The sequence below is a fragment of the Saccostrea cucullata genome, unplaced genomic scaffold (assembly GCF_032062105.1).
Source record: "Saccostrea cucullata isolate Sc308-1 unplaced genomic scaffold, CSIRO_AGI_Scuc_v1 ctg74, whole genome shotgun sequence".
In the NCBI taxonomy this organism is placed as follows: Eukaryota; Metazoa; Mollusca; class Bivalvia; order Ostreida; family Ostreidae; genus Saccostrea; species Saccostrea cuccullata.
The window spans coordinates 313,823-330,173 of NW_026934212.1; the positions used below are offsets into that span (position 1 = coordinate 313,823).

General features: G+C 32.9%; 2 protein-coding genes across 3 annotated transcripts in view; one reads left to right on the plus strand and one right to left on the minus strand.

Moving 5' to 3' along the window:
* The window catches only part of LOC134240152 (interleukin enhancer-binding factor 3 homolog), a 141,954-nt gene that overhangs the window by 25,190 nt on the left and 100,413 nt on the right, over window positions 1–16,351 (plus strand). The window lies entirely within an intron of this gene.
* Window positions 5,189–16,347, minus strand: LOC134240148 (uncharacterized). Its single transcript, XM_062722249.1, has 4 exons — window positions 16,186–16,347; window positions 12,402–12,584; window positions 10,701–11,100; window positions 5,189–10,603 (listed from the first exon to the last, which is right to left on the minus strand). Exons 2-4 carry the CDS (start codon window positions 12,567–12,569, stop codon window positions 6,162–6,164), a joined length of 5,010 nt encoding a protein of 1,669 aa, XP_062578233.1. The 5' UTR covers window positions 12,570–12,584; window positions 16,186–16,347; the 3' UTR covers window positions 5,189–6,161.

Genomic DNA, 16,351 nt, shown 5'->3' on the forward strand with positions numbered 1-16,351 from the left:
TCGAATTTGAGAAAATTATATAGCCTTAAAGAAAATATTTTTGGATATTCATAATATACTGTACACTGAAGAAAAATGTTTTCTTCGAATTTGAAAAAATTATATAGCTTTAAAGAAAATATTTTTGGATATTTATAAATATATATTATGATATTGTTTTTTATTGCAAGAAATACTGGGTTACAAAATTGGAAATCCTTGAAACATATTGTTCTAACTAATATAGGTTAATATGTAGTATGAATATTTTTAGATAACTTCTAATTTTGTGAAAGTTCATATAAATTGGAAATTTTCTTCAAACAGTTTCAAAATTTCAATATCTTGGATTAACTTTGAAATGATTGTATGGAAAGTAAATTTAGCAATGTCTTCTTAGTGAAAAGGTTTAAAAGTTATTTCTAAAATGCAAGAAAACAATTGGTTTGGATAATCCATGTAAACTGTGTCTGAAAACTTAAGGAGGCCAATTATAATACCATGTAATTCTCGTGCAGCTGTTTTTGTGTTTAACATTATTGAAAATTCTATAATTGAAAAATTTCACATGAAGTTTATTAATTTAAATTTTAGGAGTACATTTTTAAAATCTAAATCTACAATTTTATTTCACCCCTGTGGACAAATACAGTTTTCAAGTATAAAATTTTGGAACCATCTTATTACTTCCAAGAATACTTTAGCATTTAAAATCTATAAAACAACAGTCAAAACAAACTCATGGACTAAAAATATTTTTTCACTTTTCAACAAGTTAGGATTTTCATTCATTACTAAAAAAGAAAATTCAATAAAAACACTTCTGAGAAGCATAAAACAAAGAAAATTCAATGCATGAAATTTGATTTACCTGATATGGAAGTAAATATCAAAATTAATAATTTTAAATTATTGGGATACACTGATATATTAAGAAAGAAAACAGAAGATCAATTATTAGCAACTTGAGATAGTGCTCATAACCTTGCCTAGAAAAAGGAAGACATTTTTGTATACCCACAGGATAAAAGAATTTGTAATATAAATAACAAATGTTGAAGATGAATTTCATTTTCTCTTCATGATTTCATGTAATTAGTAATTATAAATAGATTACAGCTACCCTCACTCAATTGTTTTTTTTATAAGGCATCCATTTAAATCCAATCATATGCGATCCCAACCTTTGAGTTGATGCAACCTGAAAATTTCTGATATGTAGAAAAATCGTCAAGCACAGCTAGGGAATTGAATTTTTACCACTACTGGCTAATCAATACCAATATAATATATCTTATTGTTTTTACTGACAATAAATGACAAGCTTATAGTAGAAAGAAACACATTTTGTATAAAATCTCCACATGTAGTTAAAGTGCAAACTTTTATATAAGATACGCCCACACCTTCTTATACCTTTTTTATTAACTCAAAAAATATCAATTTCATTAATTGACGTTAACTTGCATGTTTACATGTATAAACAATTTGTTTTTATATGGTACCTGTTGTTCTATGTTAATATGTTATACTCTGCTACTCTTTTTCTCCATTTCCACTAAGGATAAAAGAAGAAAAATGTGCAATTTAAACTGGAAAGAATTCGGCGGGAATTTTTTCTTTACTTGTGGGGTGTCTTTGTATAGACTTATTATTTAATATTTCAAAAAATATTGTATATGTGTAGAAGAACCTATATTATTGATTAAAGGAACATTTTTTACAGCTTTGATAAAATGTGTGAAATCTTAGATCATATAGTTTACTACCTACATGTATATTTGAACAACAACAATTTTTCATGACATGTCATTGACATTTTCTCTCTGTAGCAAGTTTATTGTTATATTCATATTGTAGTTCGCTGCCTCTATGCTCTCCGTGGCAGATATGCCCATTTTACTGTTAAAACTCTGCATGGACATTAATACACATGTATAATCATGTCCGAGAAAGCCACGAACATTAAGATTGATTTGATATATAAATATAGCCACAAAACATAGGATCATTATAAATTGCTTTACCATTATTTCCACACTTAGTTTGTATAAAGGTACGAAGTCAAGTCAACGGAAGTATCGGTAGATTTTTTTAATAGTGTAAGATATTAATAGAATCAACATTGAAAATGAAAAAAGAAATGTCATTCATACAAGAATTGTCGAAAAATAATACTATCTACGATAAAACTATCTACAATTTTAATTGACGGAAAAAAATCTTTTCTGTTTATGTGGCAGAGTGGTTTTAATAAATGAAGAATTAACAAGGAATATTTGTTTATCTCAAATTGTGTTATAGTTTTCATTATCATCATTGCACTTTTCACTTTGCATGTTACTAATTCTGACTGGCTGACCTTGTCGACCTTTGACATTACGGAGTACGTAGTTTTATTGGCCAAGGGTTTTGGCGGTAAGTTTTCTATTGTTCGATGTGTTGTGCTGGGGCACTTCCTTCTCGCACGGACAGCGAACGTTACCGGCTGTGAGACGAGTCTGTCTCGACTATTACTATTAGTTACACAGTCAGTTAGTGACCTAATACGGATTCATACAGGGTGTGAAATGGAAATCCGTATTGGGAGAGGTGAAGCCGAGTCCCGATACGGATTTCCATTCCACACCCTGTATGAATCCGTATTAGGTCACTGACTGACTGTGTAACGAATTTATCCCGCTGAAGACCTTTTTCGATTTAAAAAAATATTTGCGCATATTATGAAAATATTAAGTTTTAATCCAATAACAATCAACATAAAATATCATTACAGTTCGTATCTCGGCCGCGACTGACCCAGTCGATAAAATGGGTAGCAACTGTTCCTTCGCCATGCGCTCGGCACTTTTGAAACGGATGAGACCTCAAAAACCGAGGCCCCGTGTCAGCGGCAGGCGTTGGCACGATAAAGATCCCTCACTGCTCAATGGCCCTGAGTGCCGAGTAAAGGTCAAAATTTGAAGCCCTTCACCGGCATACGGTGACGTCTCCACATGAATGAAAAATTCTCAAGAGGGACGTTAAACAATATACAATCAATCAAACTTACGGAAATTTCCATCTGAACACTATTTTGTTAATTCTGTAATTTGTAAGGGTTATTTCCCTTTTTACTCATTCATGAACTTGGAACATTTACAATCTGTTAAGGGGGCTCTCTACAACGTCACAACATGGCGTACTTCCGTTGAAACGCCATTTTGATCCCAAATGATCTGATTCAAATTCACTTAACACTGATAAGTCACTGAATATAACACAACACAACATGCGATATTATGGATGGAATTTTCATTGTATCACCTCAATTAACAGTGCATTGCCTAATACGTATCCTTTCTTTAAAAATGAATTGTTTGTCAAGTTATTTAATTTGTACTTATTTAATTATTAAATAATATATGTACAAACTTATTAGAATAAGACTTTTAGGTGAGAAAAAATGATATAAAAACTTGTCTTGTCCATATGTTAATTCATCATTACGTGTCAAAACGCCATACACTCAGAAATTTCTTTTTTCTTCCATAAACATATATGCTTTCCAGCATAATATATCCCCCAAAAATGCAAATTTGAGAAGATAAGACATAGGTATTATCTTCCCATCGACTAGAGGATACTCTGTTCACGATTTGTATACACCCGAATGAATGGTCATACCCGGTGAAATTTAAACTCGTCATGAAATCACCAAAACGTTTGGACAGTAAGTGGAATTTTGCATGCCCAAAACGTTTGATCAACATTGATTATCAGCTGTTTGTATGGGAAACGTGCAGGTTTTAGACTAGACGAAGTGTGAATTTGGTTATATATAGGAGTTTCTTTTACCCGCTTTTGGCCATTTATCATGTTTACATGTTTTGTTATATCTAGCACTGGATAACACATACAAGTTGGATAAAACGTTTTGTTATATCTAGCACTGGATAACACATAGAAGTTGGATAAAAACGGTAAGTAAATCTACCTTTCACAATACCATGAATTCACTAAATTATACATGTATTTGTCATTGACTGGAAATGTGATGGTTTTCGCTTAAACTCATTTGAAAAACAATACATGAACAATACGAACTTCTTTCAATGTTCTTGCTTGACATTCTTTTTAATACTTGTGTAAGTTTTAACAGTTTATATAGTTTATATACAAGATATTTGACCCACTCTTAAATCTTCACACCTTCTTTGTGATGTTTGAAAATTTTGACAGTTTTTCAATTTTGTTCAATTTCTTTTTTTTTCATTGTTTTTACCCTTTGATATTATATAAATTTTCATACTCTGAAAATGCTGTTTTAGTTTTTCTTTTGTCCATTTTTGTAAATTTAAATAAAAATTATGTTGGTTTTATTTTTAACTTTGTTGGTTATTATTTCAATATTTTATAACATTAAACTTTGAAGAGAAATTTAAAGCACTGGGCTTTTAAAAATATTTAACAAAATAAATAAAATATTTCAAATATTTCTAAAAAAATAAATTGAAATACTTTGAAACCTTATTTTATCGGATATGGAGCCTATTATTAGAAACAAATGCATGCAACAAAAATCAGTTTTACTTTATAGGTGTAGAGATCCTCCTTAAATCTATTTTTAGTAAAATCCGTGTCGATGTATGAGGACTGCATTGAAGTGAATATATATTGTTTGATGTCATTTACTTATTGTATTTTATTTCTAATAGGGCCGATTTTCAATTTATTGTTTATGTTGAACGGGATCCATGCAATAAAGAATCCAGGAATCCAACACTTACAACTGTGTTTTGCATCTATATTACACGGTCACATTTATACTTTTAGTGATGTCATTTCTATAGATAAGCTATATAATAGCATTTGTTTTCGATTACATCCAAGAAATCATTAGCAAACTAAATGATTCGATCTGAATTCTCACTGGGACCTCTATACTTATATATCTTTTCTGAGTGCGAAGTTGCTTTTGTGATTAATTTAAGTTGGTCATGTCTTAAAATTTGCAAATTTGACATCTGTTCCACCCAACCAAGGTCTGAAACGATGTCTTGCTACTAATGAATAATGCTTACTGAAGATGTTAAAAGTTTTTCATTTGGATGTTTATTGATTGTCATGAGATCGTTTACTAAAATACTAATACTGCAGTATATTTCACTTTAACGGCATAGAATATTTCCAGCAATCCAAGAATAAAAGGAAAAATCATTATGGTATATATATTTTAATTAATAAACAGAATATTCATTCATTTGATAAACTCTTCAATCAAACTTTTTATTCTGCATTCTTTGGGAATAATATAGTTACATTGATGAATTATCTCAACAAAATATGTAGATTGTTCATGATAATTTCATATACACCTAAAGTCTTGTCCGCCCTTTCTTTCAATTAATTTGAATCAAAGTGAATAATGGCATTGTGAGTGTGACAGATATGCTACAATGAGATGAATTATGAAATTAAGGAATGATAAAATCATATGGAGATGAAAAATAAATACTATGATATAACAACAGTAACAATAAACAACAAGTGATATTGCACATATTCCTGAGTTCTAATGGCAGTCTGTCCTAGTCTCCGAAAGTTATGGGTCTCTAAAATGCCTGGATACTTTTTGTATTCTCCAGTTATATATAATACGAAGAAAGTCGATTGTTTTCGTTAATGGGGTCTAGGTAGATAGACTTGGTTTTCTTATATTACTTTCTCTTGTGTGTGAAGTAAAATTACTTCTATGTTGAATCTAGGTGCCAGTATAAAATTAAAATTAAATTAAATAAACGTGAAGTTTCCAAGATTCTTGCAAGGTCATGACATTTTGAAATAGATCAATGAAAAAGAATGCACGTATTTCGTTTCCATTCAATGAAAAGTAAATAAAGAATATATAAGCGATCTTGATACAGATGAGACAAGGCCTTATTATACGCAAGTCGATGTATTCGTTCTTGTTTCTATTCTTAATTAGATTGGCACCTAAACAGTCATATTTGATCGCTGTTCTCACACCAACGAATTCACCTAGCCCAAGAATTAACAGTCGAAGAATTATATAAGGGATGCAACTCTTCCAATGCGAAAGGTCGAACGTTAAATTAAATCCTTTACAACATGCATCTCTTCTCCGTTTCTAAGACGTTTATGGAATTCTTGTATTTGAAAACATAATTAGCCATACGAATTCATCCAAAGAATTGTCTGTTATTAACTGAAAATCCTGGTCTGAATTGGCTTCTGTTTATGCCAGCAAAAGGATTACGTTGAGCCCCTCTGAGCATGTTTCGGAGACGGGCGTTCCTATTATTGAGTGTTCTTGGTTGATTAGAAAGACTACCTGCAGGTGTTTGTCTATTGGCGAGAACTTGTTGAAGTAAGTTTCTGTTCATGAGTTGACGTGACGACTGTTGACGTGCAAGTTGTTGTTGAATGGGTACCTGTTCACGCCTAGGCGGTGGAGTAGAAGGTGCGGACGATTGTTGCCTTTGTTGTGAACGAGGTGAAGGCGTTAAGGATCTGCTTGATACGGAACGTCTCGATGACTGCAGAACTGATCTTTGGTTTTGTGTTGCGATCATTTCTGACTGTAGCATATTGCTAGATGTTTGCATCTCACGTCTTAGCTCCTGAATTTGTTGAAGTAATCCAGATCTTCTTCTTTGGAGCAACTGCAATGTATTAATCACGGTTCTTGCCAAAGAAAATTGCCCGTTTCTTGTATAGTCCTGTAATTGTTGCTGTAATAATTCTTCGGCCTGTTGTTCACGCTGAAGTTGTCGAACCAGATTTACTGCTGAGTTAAATTGTTGCCGCGCATTTGCAACTGGTACTCTTTGTTGGAAAAATGCCTCTAAAGTCGAAGTTGTATTTTGAGAATTGTTCGATGTGGAAGTACTTCTAGATGAATTTTCACGTTTAGGGGTTGCAGTTGCTTGAACAATAATTGGTGGTGCAATTGTTTCTAATCTTTGAGGTGGTTGGAATCTATTTACTACTCTTTGCCTCCATTGATTCAGAAGACGTCGACCATTTGGGGTAGATGAGAGTCTCTGTATGAAATGAGAAATCTGAGCTGCGGTTGGTCGTGGTCGATTTGGAAACCTCTGCACGTGCATATTAGCTAAATGTGTAATCATCTGAGGATTTGTAAATTGTAAATTTGTGATGCGGTTTTGTCTGAGCATATTCAGTATTCTTCTTCTTCGTTCCGGAGGAAAACTATTTATAGTCGAAAAGAATTTTATTGAATCTGCAGGGTTTTGAACGACAACTTCTACCCGCGCAGTATTTTCAGGTATTTGTTGCGGACTCGCTTGATGATTTGATCTACTCCCTGATTGGTTAATAGTCTTTGGTGTCGTTGGTCTTTGAATAGCTTTGGTTTTTGGTCTTTGAATAGGTCTTGAATCTTTAAAAAGATTATTCAAAGGTGGAAGAGGTACAGATGAAGATTGGCTCTGAACAGATTTTGTTTGGACAACTGATTTCTGTACAGTTAAGCCATGCCTCCTGAATGATACTTGTGATTGTTTAGACGGAAAACTAATGGGGTTCAAGGGGCGCATGGTTTGATGTGCAATAGGAGAAACTACTTTAGACGTTTGGATTGGTGCATCAAATCTAGGGACGGCCCCAATACCAAACAAAGCAGGGTCTAATTTATGACGGATATTGTGCACGTTGATATGACTATTTCTCACTGGCATATTTTGAACTGTGCTCTCAGATGTGCTTTGTACGAGTATATTCGGGTCAAACGATGGATCAAGGACTTTATGTGAAAGAACTGACTGAGGATTTTTATGTTCATTCGGTGACACCCAAGTACTCTCCTTTCCTTGCTGATCAATCAATCTTTCTTTGGTACCCCAAGCTTTTTTCACCGTGTTCGGAAGAGAGGATGCAACTGAAGCTGAGGTGTGTTTAGATTTATCAACAGTGGGGAACGCAGGTGAGTTGTTGATGGATTCTAGTGGTATTTGGCGGAAAGATGGACCAACAGTGGAAAGTGGAGATGGATTTAAATTCTCCGTAGGTGCTTTTGTTACATCAATCACAGATTGGATTGTCGTTATTATAGGACTACTTTTAATAAGAGGTGGTGTTGTTAACTGTATAGGCATAAGCATATCAAGCGACGGAACTTGGATTGTTAACATTTCTTTTCCATTTTCTGGTGTTGGGGGAGCTAGGGTACTCTGCATGTTCATAACAGGTTTCGCTGAATTTGGATTCTTTTCCTTCACAATGTTGTTCTCATTAGTTGTTGTTATATTTGCAGATCTTATGAGGCTATTTGTAGAGTTTCGAAACAAATTTCCTTCGGAGTTCACGAGTGTTGGGTTTAATACCTCAGCTTCTGTGTTTATTATGTTGCTATTTAGATCTACTTTTGGTGATATGCTAGATGTCTCTATGTTTGCAAACATATCAGTTTTAGAATTTGTGTTTTCCAAGGATTTTAAATTGTCAGCTATTGACTTCGTTTTTGAGAAATTTATCCCGAGTGTGTCAATTTCTGTATTAGTGTTTGCAAGTACATTATTTTTGTCAGAAAAGATATTTGAAAAAGATAATGTCGTGCTCTCAAGATGTTTTGATGATCCGAATTCTACAGTCTTTGATTCTGAATGTTGTTTATCCCGAATACTGAACGGTCCAGTTTCTGTTGTTTTTGCAACATTTCCAAATGCGTCTGAAATTGCTGATGAACTAAATACCGTTTGTCCCTCTTCTATTTGCTTAACAGACGTCGAAGCTGATAAATTTAGGGCATTGTCAATTGGATCCATTTTCGACTTCTTTATTGGTGCACTAGCAGGCGTATCTTTTGAAAATGTATTCTTTTCATTCTCAATATTTCCAGACAAGTTGGCACCAGAAATTATTTGAGATGTACGGCTTTCCTGGGTCTGAAATTTCTTTGATTGTGAGGGGTTTCTCGAACTTAGTGATCCAGCAGGGCTGGAGAGAGTGCTGTCTGATTTGGATGAAATTTGAACTCCATTATTTCTATTATCTGACCCTTGTACAACATCTCCGAGGAAAGCTCTGCCATTTTGTGACAACGAATTCTTGTTATTACCACTAAGTACGAAGTTACCTACCTCAGCAGTGCTGCTCTGAAAATTTTGAGACAAAGAATGAGGACTATTTTGCCTTTGCCAAACTGATGGTGACAAGTTGTTCGAAGAACCCTCTGAAGAAAGACTGATCGCAAAATTATTTCCTTGCTGAAAGTTGGCGGAATTTGACAATTGATTGCTCTGAAACCTTTTCAAATCATTTGGTGACCCAATTGTATTTTGTCCCGAGGCAGAGCTTTGAATTTGGTTTGCAGTAGATAACTTTTGATTACTACTCTGCATTGTTCTTCCTATTGATTGCTGTCGATCTCTACTTTGAACACTTCCAAAATTTCCAAATTTAGGATTTACCTCCTGAGGTTCCCCACGAATCATCTCACTCCCACTAGTAACAGTAAATCCACTGCTTCGGAATGACGAGGAAGATGAAAACGTTTGCGATGATTCCATTTGAGTTTCTGTTTTTGTTGGCGATAAGAAAGATGTCATTTCACTCTGAGAAGAGCTAAACTTAGAATTATTTTCCTGCATTTGTTGAGATCGTGATATTTGATTTTGACGTACAACATTAGAATTGAAAATGTCACCAAGCTGAGATGTACGATGTTGATTTCGTGTGTTTTGTGATTTTTGAGACGACTGAAAATTATTAGATTGAAAATTTCTTGTACTAGAAGAAAATGAATTTGTTGGTTTTATGTTGTCTGGCCTAGAAGCAACTAATTGAATATTGTTCACAGAGACAGCTTGAGAGTCCTTATTGGTCGGTGAATTTGGAGACTGAATAACATGTCCAACTGGAACAATTACTCCCAATCCATGCAATTGTTTTGTAAGTTCGTTTTCTTGAACATTTTGTATTTTAGTGTTTTGTTTGTTAAAACTATGTTGACCAGACTGTCCTGAGCCAAGAACTTCATCAACGGGAACCAATACACCAATATCTTTTAAAGGTTGAACGAGTTGTTCTGGAGAAGAAGATGAAGGAATTTGGACGAAATCTGGAACAAAGGATTGTATAGTGTTAGCAGAGGAAGACGTTTGTCTAGAAGGAGCTGTCTTTGCTGTTTGCAATCCAGAAGACGGAGTAGGATCGACAGGCACCAATACTCCTAGATCTTGTAACTGTTCCAAAAAATAGTCAGGATTTACATTGGGATCTGGTTGCGAACGCAGTGCATCTATTGCATTCGGACCTCCTTGATTTGGGGAATCAATCGGTACAAGAACACCCAAACTTTGCAACTGTTGTATCAATTGTTCATGCTTTGGAATATTTTTTTCTTGCTGCGTACCAGGGCTCAGTGGATTTGAAAGCGGTGTTACTTTGTTTGGCACTGGTTCTATGTCCGCTAAAACAAGTAATGCTTCAAGAAGTTCCGAATTAGACATGTCTGCTAATGAATCATTTACTGTATTGTTGGTACCCACAGTTACCGATTCCTGAAAAACGGTCCCCGTTCCTGTGATAGATGGTTTCCGCCCAATGCTTATATCGGCACAGTTTACGTATTCCTCCCTATATCCATCTCTGTCTGGTACTAAAGGAAAAAAAAGAAATGAAACATTTTATATACGTTGAAAATCTGGATTACCGTTTTAAGGAGCAGAGAAAAATAAGTAAATTCCTTTTCTCACCTGATAAAAATTTCCATTGTAATACACAATGTTCACAGGTAAATCCAGTTGGAAGCTTGGCAATTATTTTATGATTAAGCACGTTCCTAATGGACGGGGTCACATAGTACCTTGATCGAAAATCAGAATTCACTAAAGTGTCATCCTTCACTAACAGCACGTTCTGATCCAGACACGCCTGAGTTACCCCTCCTGGAAGATTATCCTTAGAGCATAACCGAAATTCGTAACTTCCAAGTTGTGGACTGACATTTCGGACAATGATTTGTATATGCTCCGTTCCTAGAGGGAATGATTTAGATATGAGTCCAGTGGCGTATTGACCTCCATATTCATGCGCACGAACTCCATCGTAGGCATCGCCACAGACCCCACATCGTCCCTGGTTCTTCATTTGAACCTTGACATGAAAAATAAATTTCACGTGATTTTTACGTAAATTTCATTTCAAAAAATGTTATACAAGTAACCCTATAAAGAAAAAAAGTACATATATAACAACAATAGGTTTGCAATGCAAATTGATTTTTAAAGTACACTTTCATATTTTAATCCCAGCTATCAGTTGTTTTTTGACCTTTTGAAAGAGGACACTGACTCCTTCTAGGTACGTTATCTCAGAACTCTTGCGTGCGTGATTTTACTTTTTACATTTTGTTTTTTTTATTAATGAATTGTTATTTTTCTCATTTTTTCATACTGTAGTTAAGTTGAGGTCAGACGGGGATATTCACATTTTACATTTTTGAAAGCAAAAAACAGTAGAAATAATAAAAAAGGGCCCCGAAAATTCGATAAGCTGAAACAGGTACATGGGGGAAGTAAGTTCTGTTTATACCAGACGTGTACTCATTGTCATTGACAATTCAATATGAAAATAATAGTCTTATAATCTTATGAAAATTATCTGTCAACATTGACTTAACGATTGACTGTGTTTGCTAACATTGGCATTATATGGAGTATAGGATGTTCAAAAAGCTTGACTTTCAATGCGGCGATTGATATCCATGTAAAGTAAAACTCGTTTAGTACAAACTAACGGATATAACGGAGTTATCTTGGATCCCAAGCTATATAAATCTAACGAATTCTTTATACGGATATAACGAATTACGGATATAGCGAAGCAATTTGTATCATCAACTCATTTGTCAAAATCTCTCCACATTTTACAAATAATTCTTTCGTAGAATAAGCTCTTGCATATTGAATCAACAGACACATGAGGGGAGATAGGGTAATTTGTTTTAAAATTGAGTTTTTTTAAAGAATTGAAAGCGTTCAACTATTTATGTAAAGGCATTTATATTTATATCATAAATTTGGAAAATAAACAGATAGTGACAGACATGTTTTCCTTATTGCTCTTTTATAACAGTTGATGTAGACCGTTTTCTAAAAGATCTAAGAATTTTATTCCTTTTAAATTTTAATTTATGTTAATTTTTAATAACTTTCAACGTAATGAGATGTAGTATATTTATTTATGGAATATCTTTTGCATATTTTGTACCTTTATGTACCTCTTGTACCAGTGATCTGGTTTTGAGTGAATAAAGAATTGAATTGAAATAAATCATGATATTATTTGAGCTCTTCTTCTGTAAAACTTAAATAAGACTTTAAAATTTTAATGAAGTTTACATTTTTTTCTAGGTCACATTTGAATTTCTCTTAATTCATAAAATTAAAACAAACCTGTTTTCCTCCACAATTCAAGGAATTGTCCTCATTATTAACAGGGGTGTTAAATCCATACCGCCACATAGATCCGCGCGCGGGTGGATCCTCCAGATGCCCGTATTGTTGAAGACTACCCTGAATAAGGAGGGACAAAATCAGAACGAGGAAGGTCCGTCTGCTCATGGCGCCCGCGGAAGTCTACAATAACAGTGAGGTAGTTCTACTTATTAAATCTGTAAAATATTGCTAAAAAATGTAAAACAAAAAGTATATATATTTTTGTGGTTTTCTCTAACCACATCGATTGTTTTACCTATGTCATATTTCGAATAAGAAAGACGTTTATGTCATGTTATGAATTAAAAGTATAGTATTCTGTATAAATGTGTCATACAAATTCCCCCAGGATCTTAGTTCTATAATTAATTTGATAATTACATCTACATGAGGCTTCAGATTTTCTCTGACAGTAGCAATCTTTATGATAAAGAGAGCTCATTTAAAGGGATGGTTGAACGAATAAATCTTCATTTAAAATCTTATTTTGGGACACTTATTCAACATTAGAGATATTAATTATGTAGAATATATTTTGTATAACAATGCAAAACAAGATAACGTGATCTGTCACTTTTAAAAAGTACAAAGAAAAACTTCAACTGAAGTAGATATTCATTTTCAATTTTATGGATTAAACACAAAAACAATTACTGACACATTTTTATCTTTTGTACTTCATTTTGTTTAACACACTGCTTTCTTCTTATGGTGTTATGTTATTTGAAACTGAACTGCGTACAAGAGAAAAGATGTATTTATAAACCAAGAGAGCTATGCAATTAAATATTCCATTTTAATTATATTGCAGGTCCGTCTGTCAAAAATGATACATGCTTTAAACTATATGCCCGGAATGAACAACGATAAAAAAAAATTGCATGTCATGTATATACTAGTAATGCATGTGGTAACTTAATATTTTCTAAATGAATGACTGTACTACCGTGTTTATTTAATTGAATAAAAAAATAACAATGATAGAGTAAACCATAATAGCAATTTTATCCGGATTATGACCTATGCAGTCCAAAGTCCAAAATATTAGAGCTTTTTCCTTGTATATAAAAGTTAACTTATTAATCATGCACTATAAGGAAATTTCAACCGTTTGCCTTGTACCCTATTAACAGCATTACAATGTAATAGTAAATAAATTGAATTATTTTTTTTGTAATTAGGAATAAATACATGTATATATTGCGTAGTTCAAGCGAATTCAAAAAGTAACTAATTAATTTCTTTTTAATGAGCCTCTTTTTATCCTTCAAAAAATTAAGTTGAAAGCAAGCTTTTGATATTGTTATTTAGACTGTCAATCAAGCCACAAAATGAACAATTCCTCCATTTATATATGTTACACATGAATTACCATCTTTTTAGACACAAAATAAAATGCACGTGTTGGTACACACTTTGTAATTCTTGTAATGGGCAGCAGAAGTGGCAAGTGCATATTGTAATTTTTTAATTACTAATATAATGATTCATTTTTGTCAACACGTTCAAGTGTTATGAATAAAAAAATAAAAACTATTTAAATGGTTTAATTGTTAATTAGGGTATGATGATTGGCACTTAATAACACTGTTAAGCAGCATTTTTTGGTGTGTGTTTTATTTTCTATAATGATCTATAATGTATTTTAATATTAGGCCAGAGAGATAAGTTGAAATGCAACATGTACATGTACATGTATGTTTAAAATCCAACTAGGAAAATTAAATCTGTGTAGTTTTTATGAACTATATTTTGTCTTTATTATCATATGCAATGTTGCTGCAATGCTGGTATATTTATAATAAATGACCTTGTCAGCAAATACAAATTATCATGGAGTCAAATGCTGACTGACGTTTTTTCATACTAATTGTTAGTCCATTATTTTATTCATTGAATTGACGACGGATTTTTCCGTTATTTCCCGATCATGACAAGGAGCACATGGCGGGTGTGAACGGTCGGCAAGGGATGCTCACTCCTCCATCTAATCCCACCTCTTCTGATGTTTTGGGGGGTCCTTGTTTGCTCTGCTCCTATTTTGTATTGTTTTATGGACTTTTGAATTTGAATACTGTTCGTTTTCTCCATATGTTTCTTTCGACTCATGGATATGTCTCAATGGTCATTTTGCAATCTTTCAGGTGGGATTGAGTAAGCATTCCCTGTTATTCTTACTAAAAAGGTCATTATTATGAACATAGAATTCTCGAAAATGTCGATTTTAGACTAGACTTTTTTTAATCCCTGTAACATCAACTTGCAAGTGAGTAGATTTATTAAAAAATGTTCAAGAGTAGCGAAGAAATATTGGCAGGCATAAACACTATAAGCAGGTGAAAGTGGAATATTACGACGTACACTAGGAATGTTAACGAAGAAAATGTTAAAGTCGTCTCGTATATCATACAATATAGTTGTAATTTGCCTATATCACCTATAGTTAGTTAAATACCCGAATATGAAAAAAAAAGATTTGGAGGACTCTTTGAGGACTTCTTTTATTCAAGATTACTGGGATATATCGAGTCGACACGCGATTGAAAATAACTATTGCTCATAGATAAGACATAAATGTTTTTGAGTTGCATGTATAGGTGTATACTAAAAGAATTCACACCCGCTAGAGATTTTCTTTCTTTATTCATTTAATATTTCTTTTTAATGAATTTTAAATGTAGGTTGGACATATGCACTATAAAAATTTATCATCTAAAAACTGGTTCAAAATCATTTCATTTTTATGAAAAAGTGCAACAAAAATTGCTTTCAAGTGATAAAAAGTGTACGTTATTTTTGTTTTGACAAATTTTTTTGTTGGCGTTGCCTGTCAGCTCTCGTTAGACAGCTCAAGTAAATTCATTCTTCTCTATTAATCTGCTCGTATAATATCTATAAATTGAACAAATTAAGTCAAACATTCAGTGAATATTTTAATCTGTTTCAAAAGGTCCTACTTCAATCACAGATATGAAAATATAATTGAATATTGACACAAATATATTCAAAAGTCTGAGATTTGCAGGAAAATCAAAACGTGGTAGATCAAACTTGAATTCTAGAGATTCTTTAAACAAATCAATAGGTGGGATAGTATAGCTGAATTCTAATCTAGACTTCTTGACATATGTTGGAATTATGCGCATATTGTAATATGGCATTCGAAGGAGACTCGTTAAAAATGACATGTATAAACTGGAATAAAATGAAGAATTGACAGTTAAGGAAGCCCAACGTGGATTTCGTAAGTGATACATCAACCAAAATAGAAAATTATAGGCAACACTGCTGTATGCTTAATTTCTCATAAAATTTATAAAAGCCAATCCAAAAAGAAAGAGAAAGATACATTTAAGACATCAAAAGAAAGGGTTATATATTCACATGCTTAATTACATTCATTTAATCTTTTAATCAATTGATTTTTTTTTTAAAATGAAAGAAAACCACAGCAGTAACATTGTGAATACCAGTATGCAAATCAACAACTTTTGGGATAAAAAAAACTCTTTCTAGACGTGTAGAATCTATTGCTTTTTTTTTAAGAATGGTTTTAAAAATGATATGCAGTTAATGTATGCAATCAGGAAACAAAATCATTACCTTTTTCTTCTTGTTATTATTAAGTAGAGGATAAAATGTAAATAATTCAACAGAGAAAAAATGCAGCAGTTTGGGTAAAACTTTCCATTTGCTAGATGTACAATTGACACAATATCTTTCTTTATATTGATTTACATACCTTAGATTTTACTCAAAAGCAAAATTTACAAACATTTAAATCCAATCGGATATATATATCCTCACAAAATAAAGTGAACAGTGGAAATAAATCTGGTATTCGAACTACCAAATTTCTACCATTGCTTCAGCCTTTAAAAAAATCCAACAACCTCCGAATCCGCACT